Genomic DNA, 19,036 nt, shown 5'->3' on the forward strand with positions numbered 1-19,036 from the left:
CCTCTTTTGATGGCACCTCTCCATACATCTACAAGTGACGCATGACAATACAATGCTGATGATGAACCCCTCACTTGCAATGCATGCAAGGATAAGGCAATCTCCCATGAAACCACTCCAAACTCCCCAAAGGTGGCCCCCTGTCCGATGAGCTGTCACTACTCATCCTCTCCACCTACACACATCCACAACCATCCCCCCAAGTCAAGCTCGTATCCCTCTCTTTCACTAAGCACCTCGGGGCCTAAATCCCCCCTAAATCCCTTCAAACACCCACTCACCCCCCAAAATCAAACCCCACTCCCCAGCCCCCCCCAAAAACCCTAAATCCTAAAGTTCCCCCAGAAAACCCTATTTCGTTGCTATGGGCGTTGATATATTCTGACGACCATGTTTCATTGGTATGGGTGTCGCTATATACTGATGGCCATATCACTGGTTATACCGATGATCTGCTTTGATTTACCCACAGGTATAACAACACCCATAATGATATTTTCTGGGAACCAAAACCGCACATTGTTCATCCCGCGATGACATTCGTTCTTTCGTGCATTCTACTCTCTCGCTTTCGCTTTTAGCTCGCCAGCACTAGCAACCATTTCCTTGTCACTCCTGCCTCCTCCCTCCCCCTCCCACCTCTCCATACTCTCGTACATTGTCCCTCTGCACATACAAGACTTGCTACAGCTCCCTCTCCATCTCAAGGTAAGAATTCCTCTCTTCCCCTTCTATTTCAAGTTTGTTTGGTTTCTTTGTCCTTCTTTCTACCTCTCCTCTTGTTTCCCTTCCTCTACTTTAACTTTCCCTTCCTTTCTCTAAAGTTTCTCTCCTCCTTTCCTTTCCTTTTCTTTCTCTAAAGGAAGAAACAATACACAAAAAACAATTATGAAAGAGAAGAGTATGAAAGCTCTACCTATTGTTTTCGTGATTTCTCCTTATTGTAGGCTTCTCTTTGTCTCCTCCATCCAATCTCTTTGGAATGTTGCTTCTCGAAACTCCTCCTTTCACTAATTAGTTTTTTTTAAATGGTATGTTTCCTCTGTTTTATAGGGCTAGGACACAAAACACCTCCTCTTCCAAGCAAGATTATCTGATGCTAGGACACGTCATTTCTAGATAAGAGCGTGGTTCCTCTCTTTTCCTATTTTTCTTTTCATGATTTGCATTGGCCTGCAGCTAGTGCCTTAAGCACTACCTGCAATGATGGGCATAGGAACTCTTATCTCTCTTCTCCTCTCTTCTTCCCACTCTTATTTCCTCTATTCTCTTTTTTCTTATTTCCTTTATTCTCTTTTTTCTCTTTTCTCTTTTCCTTTACCCCTCTCTATCTTCTCTTCTCTTCTCTTTCCCTCTCTTCCCCTCTCTTCTCTTATTTCCTCTCTTCTTCTTTCTCCTATCTCTTCTCTTCTTCCCCTCTCTTCTCCCCTCTCTCCTCTTCTCCCTTTCCTTCTCTCTTTTCCTTCTCTCTTTTCCTCTCTTTTCCTCTCTTTCCCCCTTTATTTTCCCCTCTCTTTCCTTTTATCTTTTTCTCTCTTTTCCTTCTGTCTTTTCCTCTCTTTTCCTTCTCCCTTTCCCCTATCTTTTCCTCTCTTCTTCTCTCTTTTCCTCTCTTTTCCTCTCTTTTTCTCTCTTTTCCTCTCTTCTCTCTTTTCCTCTCTTTTCCCCTTTCTTTTCTTCTCTCTTTTCCTCTCTTTTCTTCTCTCTTTTCCTCTCTTTTCCTCTCTTTTCATTCTCTCTTTTCCTTCTCTCTTTTCCTCTCTTTTCCCCTTTCTTTTCCTCTCTTTTCCTCTCTTTCCCCCTCTATTTTCCTCCTCTCTTTTCCTCTCTTTTCCTCTCTTCTCCCCTCTTCTCCTCTCTTCTCCCAACTCTCTTTTCCACTATTCTCTTTTTTCTTATTTCATCTCTTATTTCCTCTATTCTCTTTTCTCTCTTCTTTTCTCTTTTCCTTTTCCCCTCTCGGTCTTCTCTTCTCTTCTCTTTTCCTCTCTTCCCCTCTCTTCTCTTATTTCTTCTCTTCTCCTTTGTCCTATCCCTTCTCTCCTTTCCCTCTCTTTGCACCTCTCTTCTCTCCTCTCTTTCCTTCTCTTTTTCCTCTCTTTTTCTCCCCTCTCTTTTCCTCTTATTTCCCCCTCTCTTTACCTCTCTTTTCCCCTCTCTTTTTCTTCTCTCTTTTCCACATGAAGATTCAATAGCCTGACATTGAGCAAGCATATGTAGACTTGTGTCATTGCACCCCTCTCCAAATCATTCTTTGAATTCCTAAGAGTCTCGGTTGTCTCAAATGCATTTTGGACTTTTGTTTTCTGTGTCATGGCAATTGGAGACTACGATTTAAGACCCAATAATTCAAATAATGATCCGAGTGTGTAAATGCTTGCTAAATCCTAGGCTGTACAAATAGGACAAGCATGGTACCCTTGTGTTTTAAGTAAATTGAATTTGAGTTTCAAGTAATAAATTATCTTTCCGCTTCTTATTCGCTCTTGTGTTTGTGTTTGATTTTTTGTTTGTGTCTGTGATTGTCCAATCCCCCCAAATTAGACATGTTAGCATGTCGCACATCCGAAGAGTATGGAACCCCTCATAGGAGGAGACATCATGATCTGTACTATCTAGAGGACTTTGATTCCACTCAGTTGACTCCTTAGGGGCTTACCCCTTTGGTGGACTCCCCATGGGCCAACTCCTCTTGGGCCTACCCCTGCGACTACCCCTTCAGGAACTCCTTTACTAGCAGCCATGGCTTCATCGGGAGTCCTGATGAGTTTGTCGCATCCATGAGTGACGCGTCGGTAGAGAGACTCTTCTCTTTTCTATCCCAGAGGACCTCATCTATTCCATCTCCTACACCCCTCGGGGATAGATCACGGCCATCTACGACTTTATCTACTCGATAGCCATCCCCTGTAGCCCCTTCAACCGAGGGTTCATCACCTAGGTGTACCCATCATACATCCAGGAAGAGTAGTAAGGGTCAAGGCTGTTGTGGTGGCTCAAGGGATGTAGATGAGTCTACACACTCACATCACTACATGTCTCCACTTTGTCATGAGGCACGATACCAATCAGGTCCCTTGCTCTCTCCACTCACAGCTCGTGGCACCCTAGAGTCCACTCCCTCTCCTACTCCTCGCTCCACTCCCTTTGCTACTCCTCGCTCCATAAGCGCTTGCACCACCCCTCGCGAATCCTTCGGACTTTGTTTTGCCCGAGGTCCTTTCTTACAGAGTGAACATCATTGGGGAGGTTATATAGGATGAGGACGAGAAGACGGTCACTAGATACATGAGGAGGTTGGTGAGCACCCATTTCCCCAATCAGATAATTAGACCTTGGAAACAATAGGACAAAAGATCCAAGGAAGCCTGCATAGAAGCCATGAAGAGACAATTTCTAAATCCTAAAGTGTTTGAGTTTGAAACAAATGCCATGCTTACTCGCATGGGGGAGCTCCTTAGGTCTCATAGATATGAACTAAGGGATGTTGTAAAAAAAGGTAAGCATAAGCCAGGGTGGGCGGACCCAAAGGATTAGAAGAAAGTGAAGAAAATTTATAGGGACAATCCAAATGTGTTTCAGCCTCAGTGAAGGGCAGCGAGGATAGGCCTGGAGACCATAGGTCCTTTGCACATCGAGAGTGGTGGTAGACTCGACAACAACAAGGCATGGGTGGTAAGTATATATTTATCTTCTACTAAATCTCTAATATGTTCAATCATTCAAATGTCTTGGGCAACAAGGAGGCCACATGCAGACTAGAGATCGAGGGCGAGGAGAGTGAGGAGGATGAGGAGGAGCAATAGTAGGATAGGACAATATTTAGTGGTTCAATATTTTGGCACTTCTGCCATTTTGTAGTAGATTGCGTGCCTCGACAAATTTGCCATTTTGGAGTTCGACACTTTCGGCAGATTTGCCATTTTGTAGCATATTGACATTTATACTATATAGACTTTCATTGCAAAATTGTAATGTAGACCTCCGCATTTGTATCATTTAATCGTGATTTTAATGGGAAAAAAATTTATGTGGGACAAGATGGGACTGAAACAAGCCCCATCCTACCCCACATAACTTTCCACTAGCTTTTGTAAAAACGTCGGTATATAACGATGCTTGTACTAACATTGCAGTGTTGGTATATAATACTGATGCTTACGTCGATACCCACACTGACACTGTCGGGTATATTTTACTGACGGTGACACCAACACCGACACCCACACTGACAATTTCTTTGCGACGTCCACATCGACGGAGTTTCTGACACTTTCCACTCATTAAATTTTTTTTTCCTTTGTATTTAGCATCAGTATCGATGTTGTAAAGAGGCTCGTGTCTTGTAGTGTTTTGAAACCTTTTCGTGGAAACCCACCGATTTGCCCTATTGTCAAGGAGGCACCTTTGCTTCAAGGGGAGACCTAGATATTAGAGTCAGGCTGTATCATTGATACACAAATCACTGATACAAGACATGGAAATTCATATTCCATTTATCTTGTTACATTCAAGAACCACCCTATAGAGGATGCTAAGTGGATGCTGGCAAGATATTTTTGCCAGTACCCCAATTTGTTGACTACCTTTCTGTCAGGCAATTGAGGACAATTGCGATATCAAGCAAGAGGGATGTTATGAGAATTGGGATTATCCCATTATTTTTTAATCTTTCAGTATTTAGTCGTGGGATCTAGCATTTTATCGCACAGCTGATGCAGTGTGTGCTTGCTATTCGTATGAGTGTGTAGCAATGTGTGCACCACTTATGCAATGAGTGTGTAGTAGTGTGTGCACCACTCACGCGATGAGTGATGATATGTGTAGCAGTGTGTGCACCATCTCTACCAATCGCCGGATATATATGGCTATGGCCATATGAGTGTAGCAGTGTGTGCAGCACTTATGCGATGATGGTATGTGTAGCAATGTGTGCAACATCCATTTGATTTTATGCACGTGTAGCAGTGTGTGCACCATGCAATGGTATGTGTCACAAATGTGCACTATCCATCTATGATTTGTTGATTTTGCATCACTTAAATGCTAAAATATTGAATAATATTGGTGATTGTTTCCAAGGTTTCTTATGCTTGAAATATTTGCATTATTGATGGATGTTGTGGATTCATGGGAAGAGTGAATAACCGGGAGATGGCTATTTGATAATGATAAAGTGCAATCATCCCAAGGGAGAGATATAGAGCCCTCTAAGGGCAAGACAGTGCAAGGTTAAGCAACGACCACATGCCGGTTGTCCATGAGCAAGACAGTGCAAACGTTATGCCTCGAGCACATGCCTCGATCACTCGGAGCTCAAACCGCTCATGACCGACACTTTATTCATGAGGCATGTTAGGACATGAAGAACTACTCCTGCGACACATGGAGCCTTTATTGTTGTTCCTAGGTCACTAGTGTTTTGGCCATATGAAAAAGGATTGCTACAAGCTGAAAAGAGAGCAAAAGGATAAGAAAGGGTTGCAAATCAAAAGGAAGAGAGTCCAAGGGAGGACAAAGGAAAAGTGAAGATCGAGGAGATCAATGCAGTCACACATGATAGTGACAATGATGTTCTCTTCATGTCTACTTTATCTCCAGAGTTGCTTACCACTTCAGATGATGCATATTCCCAGGATTGGATTTTGGATTCTGGTGCTTCATTCCAAGCCAATAGTTTAAAAGGAGTGTTCCAGTGGTTCTATCGAGGAATATTACAAAGACTTCAAGCCAAGAAGAAAGTTAACACATCACAGGTTAAGCTAGCTTTCAAGTTGGCTCAAAAGGAAAGAAGGAGGCAGATTTTGCAGAATTCAAATGTAGCACAAAGGCATGCTCAGTGGAGACACTCAAAGATATTTGTGAACCACAAGTGGTAGATAGAAACTAAGTGCTAAACCTTGATCATCAAATGGAACAATTTTTTTTTTTGCAGTGACCAAGACTTGGATCTTTCATTCATAAGAAGTCATTATATGAAACCATTGAAATATTTGAAATGTACTACATATATTTCTATTTCAAAATGTACATTATTTTTGTCACAAATACACATAAACATAACTGAGGCATTCTAAAATGACAGTGTTCTCACAATTCAGCCTTACTTCTATTTTGTAAAATATACAATGCCATACAGGCTATCCTTCCAATGGTTTGCCAACTTTGCTTGGAATCTTTCTTTTGACTTTGATTGGAGACCTTTTTTCTAATGGTGAACGATGCATTCCAAATGGAGGAGACTAGTGACCCTAAGTTGCCACAAGCACCTGCTTAAGTACATGGTGGAAAATTGGTGGAAATAAGACAAAGCATAGTACCTAGGCACATCCAAATTGATGATTGCTCACATGGGACAAGGCTAAACCCCAAACATAGGCTAGATGGCTATCAAGTCTCAAGAGGTAGAGTTCAAGGTCCAATTGGAGTCAATATGGAATGACCCAAACTAAGGATCCCTAAGGTGGTTGTTGAAGCATATCCTTCAATATCATGTAATCAAAGGGAGAGTCACATGATAGCAAGAAGGAATAGGAAGGTATAAAGTGTGAGTATCCTTAATTTCAAAACAATGGGTGTGAAAGATATAGAGTTTGGTGGCCGCATGGTTAATGATCCCTCGTCAACTTCTTTCTTACAACCAAAGGAAAAATTTTGGTTTTTTGGATTTAAATGTTTCTTAAAAATTTTAAATAAAATAATATGTAATTTTGACTTAACAAATTACTTTTAAAAACCTTGGTACATGCACACATACATACATGTGTGTGTGTGTGTGTGTGTACGTGCATGCGTGCATGTGTTTGTGTTTGCACATGTGTTCGCTCATGCGTGCGCTTGCAGGTGTGCATGCATTGTGTGTGTGTGTGTGTGTGTGTGTGTGTGTGTGTGTGTGTGTGTGTGTGTGCAGACGCAAGCGTGCATGCATGCATGCACATATGTATGTGTGTCTGCATGCACGCATACATGAATGTATGTATATATGTGTGTATAAATGTATGTATGTATGTATGTACATGATGTACATACTACATCTCTCTCTCTCTCTCTCTCTCTCTCTCTCTTTGATTGGATGGTGGATGATAATGATGATGATGGAGAAACTAATATTCAAAACTCTAGAGGACATGCTATCATTACAATCAAATCACAAGATTTATGGATCAAGCTTCTCAGCCAATCACTCGCCAATCATGCAAATTAAAGGGTCTAAAGTATGGATAACTGAGGAACTCACACGAGATCAATTGAAGAATAAGGCCACAAAAATAGACAAGGTCAAGGCTACTAGGAAGGGTGAAAAGTGGGCAATACCATGAAGGTGTAGCAAACATCAAAGAATTTAAATCCAAACCAAAAGACTCTCAACCTTAAACTGATGTATGGCTAATCACATTTCTCAAAATATTATGTAGGTACTCCAAAGAATTGGAGCTTCCTTTTGCATTCCTTGGGAGCTACCATGTGCCCTCCTAAGCAATACTCTCTCTCTCTCTGTCTCTCTCTCTCTCTCTCTCTCTCTCTCTCTCTCTCTCTCTCTCTCTCTCATTCCTTGGGAGCTGCCATGTGTCCTCCTAAGCATATGTACTAGATGGCTTTTGCGTTGTCCCATTTACATGTTGGTTTGCTGTGGACATTAGCTCTCTCTCTCTCTCTCTCTCTCTCTCTCTCTCTCTCTCTCTCTCTCTCTCTCTCTCTCTCTCTCTCTCTCTCTCTCATTCCTTGGGAGCTGCCATGTGCCCTCCTAATCAGATGTACTAGATGGTTTTTGTGTTGTCCCATTTACCTATGGGTCTGCTGTGGACATTAACTCTCTCTCTCTCTCTCTCTCTCTCTCTCTCTCTCTCTCTCTCTCTCTCTCTCTCTCTCTCTCTCTCTCAACCATGGGTACGGATGGTGCACACACTACTACACATACCGTTGCTCATCACACAAGTGGTGCATACACTGCTACACATTCATATGAACAACGAGCACACACTACATTAGTTGTGCAACAAAATGCTAGATCCGACAACTAAATACTAAAAGATTAAAAGATAATGGGATAATCCCAATTCTCATAACAAGATCATCAACCCTATTGTCTAGAGAACTTTGATTCTACTCTCTTGACTCCTCAGGGCAATAACCCTCGAGGGACTCCTTTGTTAGGAGCCCATGGCTTCATCGGAAGTCCTGATGAGTTTGTGACAGCCATGAGCGATGCGGTGGCAGAGAGTTCTTTTCTTTTCTCTCCTTCTGGAGAGCCTCCACTTTTCCCTCTCTTGCATCCCCTACCGAGTAGATTGGGGACATTGACGAATTTTCCTACTAGATAGCCATCCCCTCTTGCCCTTTCGAGGGATCATCACTTGGGCGTCACTGTCATAGGTCCAAAAATATTAGAAAGGGTTAAGGCTATTGTGGTAGCATGGGAGATGTAGACAAGTCTACATATTCCCATTGCTCCGGGCCTCCCCTTGATCATGAGAGACTGTCCCAGTCTGGTCCCTTGCCCACCCCTCTCATAGGTTGCAACATGCCCCCTGCACCCCTCGCTCCGCTATGCCTCACTCCTTAAGCACTCGCTCAACCCCTTGCTCTAGCTCCGCTACTCCCACTCCATGCTCTGGCTGTGCTGCTCCCTCCACTGTGCATCCTTAAGACTATTTTTTGCCCGAGGACCTCTACTACCTCGTGAACAATGTTACGAAGTAATGAAGGGAGGAGGGTCATAATGAGGAGGTTGATGAGCATGCACTTCCCTAAGGACACCTTGAAACCTTGGAATCAGCAAGATCAAAGAGCCAAGGATGCTGTCATAGATTCCCTACGATGATAATTTCCCAACCCTCATGGGTATGAGATTGAGTGAGGTACCATGCTTACGTGCATGGAAGAGCTCCTAAGGTCTTGTAGATACAAGTTGAGGGAAGCTGTTAAGAAAGGGAAGAACAAGCTAGAGTGGGTAGACCCAAAATATTGGAACAAAGCAAAGAAGGACTTCAAGGAGAATTCAGAAGCATGTACAACTCAGCAGACGGTGGCGAGGAGATGCCTAGAGACTCGTAGATGCTTTGCCCCTCAGGAGTGGTGGCAGACTAGCCAATGAGACATGGGTGGTCAGTATATATTTATCTTCTTCCTCCAGAGGACGACGAGTACAAAAGAGCGTACAAGAGTGGAGACAATCCTTGGTTTAAGGAGAAAGAGCAAGAAGGATATAGAATCGATTGGCAAAAGGTGGTGGAGCATCATGTGATCAGTATACCCTTATCCTCATCGTTGTCATTTGAGTATCATTGTTGTTGTACAATCGGCGCTCTTATCTTATTTTCTAGCTTGTTTCGTTCTTAGGGAGGCAACTTCAACCCATTCGGAGATCCAGACTTGGAAATTGGACCTCAAGCAGAAGAGGAGAGGCCCACAAGCCTAGAGGAGGATGAGGGATCAGGACTACATATAGAGCCCACAGATGAGGAGCGTGAGGAGATTTCTAAGGAGTAGTAGAATAGGCATTTTGTTGTTTTGTATTTTGGCAGATTTTCCATTTTGTAGTGCAATACTTCGGCATATTTGCCATTTTGAACTTTGACACTTTTGCCATTTTGTAGTGCATATCATTTTGTAGACATTTATGTAACATTTTATCATGATTCTAATGAAAAGAAAAATTATGGGGTAGGATGGGGCTGAAGCAAGCCCCATCCTACCCCGCAAATATTTTTTTTAAATTCTATCAAAGCGTTGATATATACTGACAACTAAATCGACACTACAGTGTTGGTATATATCGACGCTCATATCGATGCCCTTACTGACACTAAGAACATTGACTTACAGACGCCCATATTATGATGATAATACCGATGCTTTCTTTGCGACGCACACATCGATGGACATTCCAACACTTTTCACTTCTTTTATAAAAAAAATTCTTTGTATTTGGCTTTGGTATCGACGTCCAAAAGCAGCCCGTGTCTTATAGTGGATGATGTCTTAACATCTATTGAAGGCGACATATGAAAGACATAGGACTATGCTAGAAAAACAAAGCTAGCAAAACATGATTGAACATGTCAGAGAAGGCCTAGTAGTCGATGCAGGTAGCATGTATGGTGCCATGTTCTTGCTCAAGGATGTGGTTTCCAACATCTCTGAGGAGGATACTTTGTGTGCCCATTGCATTTGTACACTCAAATATGACTCACTAGAGAAAGTGAACAACGATGTCATGCACAACAAAATGTGTCTAGTATGTAAAAGAATGCTGTACACTATTTGTAGGGTTGTTGAGTTAGTATCAATGCATGATTGCATATTAAAGAAAGCCATTTCTCACATAGTACATTCAAAAGTTGGCAAACCTAATGCGTGGGTTAAAGTACATCCTTTTGTTTGGAAAAAGTAAAAATAAAGAACGAAGAGAGCATCATGCTATCTTGTGGTTCATTAGGATCGAAATTACGTAAGAGTTGTGTAAATGGAGAGAGAGAGAGAGATTGTTAGTCCATTTCTCGTTGAAATTTCAAATTTGCTGATTTGATTGCCATTCAATAGGAAACCTCCTGGAGGAGCTTTTTTTTTCGAACAATGTCTAAAGGCAGCCAAGTATTTCGCTTTGAGTGAAGAGAGTGATGGGGATAGCTAGCTAGTATAAGAAGATGCTCCTCACGGGCGGTGGCAGCCAACAACAAAACGAGACAGCAGTTGTGGCTGTCGACGTTCACGTGGAAGCCCCTTCAACCAATTGACACGACAAACTTTCAATCTCTCGTACGCAGTAGCGCATGCAACCCATGCGTTGCGCAAGTCCACGGACCGTTTTATCATCTCCACACTCCATGCTAGCCAAACCACCAGCTGTGCTCCAGATTCCACAGTCCAGCCTTCGTCCAGCAGCAGTAGCTGGCATCAGCTCCGTAAAGTCGGCACCGCATGAGTGTCGGGCATTTCCACCCCCACGTACTGCCCTCCCAAGGCCTCCATTGCAGTGACTGCAGCACACCATCGATCTCATCAGTTATAACTGATACGCATCAAGCCTCCATCGATGCATCATCGGATCAATGATCACTATCGTGTGAAAGTCCAGATCATTCCAGTATCTTTCTTCGATTGCCCCTCGTTCACGACACCCCCGACGTGGCTTTGTCTCCTACGCCCGTCCCTTGTTCATGTATATAGACACATGAGGTAGAGCCTCCAATGAGTGTGGCCTCATCTTTCCTTCGTTACTATCGTTGCGGCACCACATAAAGAGGCTCAGCCAGCTTCTTGTGGATTCTAAGGCAGATCCAATATTACAGGGTTTCACAAACAAGGAGCAACTCAACCTTGTTTTCAAAGGTGGTTCGCTTTCGCATCATATTATTGCGGAAAAATAATTTGTGGTTACACCTGGTCCAAGCACAAAGTGTTCTTTCGTTCGTTGGGCCATCTGATATTCTTGTTGTGACTTTCTCTTTCCTTACCCTTGAATCAAGTATTTCATGCTAGAGTACATATTGTCTTCAAGCCCGCTGTTGTCGATCGAATAACTCCAGCCCACAAAGGAATCATGGCTGAACGGACAACAGATGAGCCACTGGTTTCCTCCGCTCATTCTGATTTCCACGATAGCGACTTGGTTCAAGACGTTGGCCATACTTCGGAACAGCCAGTTTGCCATACGTTGCCAGGAATGAGCAAACGCACTTATGGAATGCTTTCAAAAGTCCGTCAAGGAGGTAACAACAAACGAATGCGGGAGCCTCGTCGGCTTTCCGAAAGCCTGCAGGCATTAGAAGCCGTCGTTCCAGAGGCTAAAGCTGTAAGTTTAACAGGGGGTTAATCCATCAATCTATCGATCTTGTCGCCGTTCAATATGTGATGGCGGCGGTCCTTTGATCTATCCTTTTTCACAGGTACCGGGTTGTGGAGTTGTTTTTCAAGCTTGCAGATACATCGAAGACCTAAAAAGATGCATTGCACAACTCACCGCCGAGCTCGAATCAGAGGCGCAGCTTAATAAGGAAGATCAACCCTTTCTGAGTCGCAGATCCCCCTTGGTATGCACGTCAACATTGCAACACTAAAGTCAAATCAATTCGCTAGTTTCTTTTTTCAAATAAATCAATTCGCTGGTTTGATATCGTTAATTGTGAACTCTAGACTTCCAAGGTGAGCTGCCCGTTTTGCGTTACTTGTAAATAATATCCATGCAACTGCAGCGACTTACGAGCGTATCACCGTATAATCACCCATTTTCGCTTGCAATACAGGTAGAAGTTAACTCCCTGCAAACATGCTTACACGTTCATGTCACCTGCAAAAACTGCCCCGGTTTGCTTACGACGTTACTAGAGGCTATGGAGAACATGGGACTGAACGTGACGCAGGCTAGCGTTGCCTGTCATAACGGGTTCATCTTCGATGCTCTTGCAACACAAGTAAGATAACTGCCCCATTGCAATAAATCCAGAGAAGTGGAAAGTTGAAACTTACTCTAAGGCCTTGATCATACATACCAGTGCAGCAACCGTGGGATCGGATCGCGGTCGTTGTTTTTTTTAATGCTTAACAACGACCACGATCCAGACAAAGGTATGCTTAATAAGGATAGGGGTCGTTGTTAAGCATAGCTTTGTCTAATCTGTGCATTTACGCGTTTGCTACTGACAGCACGAACAACGCGTGGAGGCCCACGACCTGAGAAGAATCATTCTGACCAAAGTTCCAAAGTAAGTACCAATACAGCGAACGTAATCAATGGCAGCACAGCCTTAAGCGGGGAACTCGTACGTCGTACCGTGTTACAGGTCTATGGTGTTAGTGGCGTCATTACCGAGTATAAAGATCTACACTCTTCCAGCAATCAGTCTAAGAATAAATTTGTACTTGAGGAAACTCTCAATGAGCTCGTGCAAACATGTGAACTATAGACTATTGTCCATGAGTCAACACCTTTAGGGATGGAACATATTCTGAATTTTCAATGAGAACTTCTTGAGTCCTAAACGTGACGACTTGATTATCTTCAAATTACAATTATATGTTATTGAGTTGGCTAGTAAATCACCCTTGGGTGCCCTTGTCTTGTCAAGAAAAAAAAGATACTACATGGAGAATGTGTGTTGATTATAAACGATTGAATAAAGTGACAATTGAGAATACATGTTCACTCCCTATATCAAACGACTTGGTAGACATATTGGCAGGAGCGAATTATTTCACTAAGATTGATTTGCATACTGGCATATAGAAAGGATTGCCTTTCGAACTAGGTATGGTCATTATGAACATTTTTCTAGCAAAGTTTAAACTAAGTTTAATGTAGAGAGGGCATTTGTACCCTTTGGTCTAATGGTATGACAGGATTCGACTTATATCTACCATAAGCTCATTAGGACCAAAAGACAACTGTTTTGAGGGCAACATACAAGAAGCTTTTGGAGAATTTGCAATGAGCATAGACATTTTATATACATCGAATAAATGTTATTGGCAAATTATAACACTTTAGTAAAGACAACTCAAATTCTTTATTTCTCTTTCTATGTAATTTTGTATAATTAGGGAATGCGAAGGAAATTGGAGGCAATTACATAAGTTCAAAAAGGTTGACTGTGATTTGGTTTTCATATGATTTAGCTTTCATTAAGGAGCAGATAGATGGGCTAGATTTTAGCTAATGAGTTGTTGGATCAAATCTTATATCTTTCATTTTGAATGAACAATGGATATAACAGTGTTTCATCTCAACTTATCAAGTATACTATCGATTAAGCTGCCTGTAAGTTTTTCAAGATTTGTTCTTGCTAGAGTTTGTGCTATTCATGAAACCATTGCCACTATCAATGTTGTTTCTCTTTTGGAATATTATTTTTTGAATAATTTTTTATATTGTACCAGAGATAATCCATAACGTTGATACTCCTAAGGAGGTGAACCATGATTTGACCCTCTTTTGGAATATTAATTTTTGAACAAATTTTTATATTATACCAGAGATAATGCATAATGTTGATACTCCTAAGGAGGTGTACCATGATTTGATTTGTTTTAGAACTTACGATAGGAGACATCATTGAACAAGGGTTGTGATGTTGGTGAGAACGTGTTATCGTGACACTCATTGTTTGATCTTGAGGGATTTTATCACTGTAGGCCTTTGTAATAAAGTTGGCTTGCATTCTACATTGGAAGTTACATTTATGCGGTCTCATTATGTGAAACTTAAAACGGAGCCATAAGACATCATCATAAGTTTTGTGGTATAATCGCTATGTTGAATTTGTGATTCACATTGCATGAGATCTTACCTTCCCTCACCACAGGCACAACAAGACAAAGCACCCATAGATGCACATAGGTACAAAAAATAAGAGGAGTCTATATACAAGAGGCACGAAGCCAAGCCAGTGGCTTTAAGTACAAAAAAGAGTAGCTAGCACTACTTCTACGACTAATCCTCGCTACCTTCCACACTCCCTTCTGTGCTCCCTTCTGCGCTCCCTTCTGCGCCTCCTTCCTCGTCTCCCTCGTCGTCTTGTGCATGGGCTTGTAAACAAGGGACAACATATATCAATGTATGAAAAATCAAATCTTTACTTATAATTTTGGCATTATTTAATTACTTTCAAATACCTGGGGGGCCGCTCCAGTAGCTCGGGTATACTGCTCCTCAGTAATCAACCCGTCATCATAGAAGTGCCTCCATGTATCTCCTCTGCGATGGTGGCGGTGGTAGGCTGTCTCCACTGGAGTAGGGTATCTGCCCACGATCTCAAGCTGCATGACTGCGACACACTTTGTGGAGGGATTAGTACAAAGAAACAACCAACCTCCTAATAAACTACATAAGCAATATAATTTGAGATCGATACTTACAAATTGGGCCTCCCATGATTCAACACCCCCTGCTCCAAAATGCGCGCTTCCATATTCCTCCATCTGGATCCTCCGTGCCTCCACGTGCTGCAGACTGGGGTCCTCCCTCGCTGACTTCATTGCCTTCTTCCACTCACGCTTGTGAGCGGTGTGGGGCGGGCCCCTTGGTGGTTGACCTGCCTCAAGCCTGACAAGCTCCGCTAGTGCCTGCCTCTTAAGCGAAGATCTTTTATTGCTAAGTATCGTAACAATCTTTGACTTCCCCCATTTATCTGTAAACTGGCGATTGGGGGGGTTAGGATACCTAGAGCGAACAATAGTGAGGGTCTCATCAGCCAACCTCTTTGGGTGGTCTTTGTAGTGGATAAAGCAATCTCTGTAATTGTTAGCAATTACAGAGCGCATGAAGGCCATGATGTCCTTCCCCCGCGCATCCATCAAGATGCCTCCTGTCTGAGTGATGTCATAATAAATCGTACCATCACCCAGAGGCACGTCTAAATCATCTGAATCATCATCCTCCTCACCGCCACATGGCCCAAAGCACTGTGCCATGCATCCCCCACCGCTCTCCCTGCTACTACGCATGCTACCCTGTCGTGTCGAGCTCGTACGCTGGCCACTCATAGCTGGGGACTGCACGGGACTACACTGACCACTCGTAGCTGGAGAATTGAGTCTGGACGGCATAGGAGTACGTCGACGGCTCGCCGAGACAGAAGGACCTCTTGACAGCATGGGGGAAGGGGCATAAGACGGGATGGCAGAAGGGACATAAGACGGCATGGGGGAAGGGGCATAAGACGGTACAGGGGAAGGGGCATAAGACGGCTATGCTGACTCCGCTGGGGTGATCTCAGGCAGTGTGAGGTGGGTTGGAGTCTGTAGTGCCGACTCCTGGGGAGTGTTTAGAGTACCCGTCATATACCCGTATAACTCTGTAGGACTAGGAGGGTGCCCTAAAAGGTTATATAAGTCCTTCCAAATAGATTCCCGGAGATCAGGTGAGCTAGAAGCGCTTCCTGGCCACATGTTCAACTAGAAAAAAGAAAAACAATCTATTACTGATGAGCTGAGAAGAAAGGGGAAGAAAAGAGAGGCTTACTGTCAGAGCGCGTCTATAGACGCGCCTGATTTGCGCGTCTATAGACGCGTCTAACAGAGTATCTAACTACTCGTCTAACAGAGCGTCTAACAGAGCATCTAACAGAGCGTCTAACAGAGCGTCTAACAGAGCATCTATAGACGCGTCTGTGTGTGTCTGCAACAAGCCAGACGCGCGGTTAGATGCGCCTATAGACGCGCTTTTAGACGTGCCCTGAGACACGCCTATAGACATGCTCCGACAGATGAGATTTCTAAAAAGTAGAAAAGGACATTGCGCCCGACACAAAAACATGACACTGATATCCAAATCATGCGCTTCTTGGATACGAGAAAGTACAAAACTGGAGAGAGCAAACTTCCAAACAAGATCAACTGCAAAAAGACTTACTTGGATAAAGGTATGAAAGGTTCTTCTTTCTTTTTCAAAGTTGCTTCTTCTCCTTGTTCGTCCTCCTCTCCTTTAAGCTTAGAAGCAAGTGTGGGTGCCTTTCTTTTGAGTGTAAGCTTGGAAGTAAGTATGGGAGGCTCCCTCTTAAGCTTCGAAACTATGGATCTACTAATAAAGAAGGAAGCAAGCCGCGCGAAGTTTAAGTAATGTGAAGAAAAGAAAAGCGAGCGGCGCGCCGAAAAGTAGGTTTAAAGCTGCGTCTATAGTCACGTCTAATAGCGCGTCTATAGGCGCGTCTAAATACACAGAGTAGACGCGCGTTTAGACGCACCGTTAGACGCGATGTTAGACGCGACTATAGACGCGGCGATAGATGCAACACAGAGTTTAAATTAAACATTTGAAGAAGAGCAAATTTGGTGGGTTGTTTGTTTGTAGGATGTCTCCATTTTCAACAAGTAGCTCCAGTGACGATGAATCCCTCCGTATCCACCATCGCGAAATGTGGTTGGAGCAAAAAATCAAATGTCTGTGTGATCGATGTCGAGGAAACATGTATCGTGTACGCAGGATTACACTCAATCATATCTTAAAGCATGGAGAATGGGATGTGACCGTAAACAGGGTAAGGGTTTGTAAGTTAAGGTTGATTGAGATACCTATGGGTGTTCATATGTTTGAGTTATGATCCCGTTTTAATTTGATACAGGATGCAGTGCCATACCCGCATATGTTACCCTATGCCCATCGTGAGGAGGCGAAGCGTCGGCGATATGAGGTGGGATCTTCAAGAGGGACCGTTACGGATGCATGGAGTGATGGTGATAGTAGCCCTCCGCCATTACCTCATGAAGTCGTGGAGGAGGAGGTGTTTGATGATATGGTGCGGGATTTATATGTCCATCAAGGGAGGGATAATAGCATGGAGCAGGATTATCTTTTTATCACAACATCGACTCCACTATTTGAGGGGTGCACATTCTCTATTCTACGTGCCTCCCTTGAGTTACTAAACTTGCAAACCATCTATGGATGGAGCAATGCAAGTTTGAATGCATTACTCAAGTGAGCTTTAAAGTCGATTTTGCAAACATGGTGAATTATGCTAGTGGGTCAATTACTCGAATGCTTTTCCTCATTTATGATCTTCACGTGGAGGCTATTGTGTAAAATGCTTCCAAGGGAGAATAAACTACCGACCTCAAGAGATATGGCAAGGCAACATGTGACCTCTCTTGGAGGATTAGATTACAAGCGCATCCATGCATGTGTCAACGATTGCGTTTTGTTTCGTGGACTACATAAGGATGCAAGAGAGTGTCCTACTTGTGGAGAGGCAAGATATAGAGCAGATCTCAAAACCTTGGACATGCCTCGTAAGGTATTGCGACATTTTCCCATAATCCCTCACATCCAACATATGTTCAAGTGCAAATCTATTGCAGAGCTCATGTCATGGCATTCCTCCCATCAATCAACCGATGGCAAGTGGAGAACTCCCGCGGACTCTCCTACGTGGAAGCATATTGAAGACACATGGCCAAGCTTCAAGGAAGAACCTAGGAGCTTGAGACTTGGATTGGGTATGGACGGTGTGAACCCATTTGGTCTCAAAAGCACGTCTTACAGTGTATGGCCAGTGGTATTGGTGAATTACAATCTTCCACCCTCTATGGCTATTAAGAAAGGACATGTCATGCTGTCCCTTCTAATTCCAGGGAAACATAAAGTCAAAAACACTGATGTTTATTTGGAGCCTTTGATTGATGAGCTAGAGATACTTTGGAGAGGTATCGAGGTGCATGATGTGAGTAGTCCTCCCTCGTCACGAGACTTCAACTGCAAAGCACTCTTGATGTGGACAATGCATGACTTCCCAGGCTATGGTGAGTGTTTAGGTAAGCATTGCCTTTTTTAATTATGAATAGGCAAAGGATGTGGTACCCTAAACCCACCTTCCACTCTTAATTGCATCTATTGTTCAGGTCTCACTACATCAGGTTACCATGCATGTCCTGTTTGTGGTCCTTCGCTAGTTGCCTCATGGGCAGACGCATTGAATAAGGTCATCTATGAGAATCACCATCGATTTCTCCCACCTGATCCTCCTAGATATGTTGCCCCTTGGAATGAAGTCCTCCCACAATCACTCACCGCGGGAGATTGGATGAAAATTTGGGATGGTTCCACGACTCCTCCACCACTTGGCATGAGCCGGTAAGGGTTTGTAACTATTGGCTGGAAGTAAAGATTGGCTATATTGGTTGAAAGTAAAGATTGCACGCTAATACTTTATTTTGTTTAGATACTCTATCTTTTATCGTTTACCATATTGGTCCCACCTCAAGGTCAATCATCTGCTTGATCCCATGCATATCTTCAAGAATGTGGCATCTACCATTTGGGAGCATTTGAATGGGACACGAGATTCGGCAGGTATAAGGGAGGATCTACGTACCACAGGGAGGATGCGTGAAGCTTGGCCTCAAGAGAGACCAAATGGGCGTGCTTTTTTACCTCGTGCACCGTGGATGTTATCAAAGCTAGAGATGGCGACGGTGAAGCCTGCTATTACTACAATTCGTACTCCCATTGGATGCATGAGGTGTTTGAAGGGAGCCTTTACAAAGAGCAAGAAAAGAGGTGTAGAGCAATTATATGGCTTGAAATCTCATGATTGGCACAAGA

The 19,036-nt window shown here is 43.2% G+C and overlaps 1 protein-coding gene across 1 annotated transcript; it reads left to right on the top strand.

The window, feature by feature from the left end:
• The first annotated feature begins 11,100 nt into the window (after nucleotides 1–11,100).
• On the top strand, nucleotides 11,101–12,998 carry LOC147885299 (transcription factor SCREAM2-like). The gene is made up of 4 exons (XM_087396893.1): nucleotides 11,101–11,794; nucleotides 11,889–12,032; nucleotides 12,246–12,413; nucleotides 12,646–12,998. Exons 1-4 carry the CDS (start codon nucleotides 11,543–11,545, stop codon nucleotides 12,706–12,708), a joined length of 627 nt encoding a protein of 208 aa, XP_087253019.1. The 5' UTR covers nucleotides 11,101–11,542; the 3' UTR covers nucleotides 12,709–12,998.
• The last annotated feature ends 6,038 nt before the right edge of the window (nucleotides 12,999–19,036 follow it).

This window comes from Dipteris shenzhenensis, chromosome 25 (assembly GCF_047967505.1).
Source record: "Dipteris shenzhenensis isolate YYH24624 ecotype China chromosome 25, Dip_SZ_1.0, whole genome shotgun sequence".
Taxonomy (NCBI): Eukaryota; Viridiplantae; Streptophyta; class Polypodiopsida; order Gleicheniales; family Dipteridaceae; genus Dipteris; species Dipteris shenzhenensis.

What these genes read in the sequence shown, in the direction of transcription:
- LOC147885299 (XM_087396893.1), top strand. Translation starts at nt 11,543, where the DNA reads ATGGCTGAACGGACAACAGATGAGCCACTGGTTTCCTCCGCTCATTCT. An exon ending in TGAGTCGCAGATCCCCCTTG is followed by an intron (nt 12,033 to 12,245) that starts GTATGCACGTCA and finishes CTTGCAATACAG; the next exon opens with GTAGAAGTTAACTCCCTGCA. An exon ending in TCGATGCTCTTGCAACACAA is followed by an intron (nt 12,414 to 12,645) that starts GTAAGATAACTG and finishes TGCTACTGACAG; the next exon opens with CACGAACAACGCGTGGAGGC.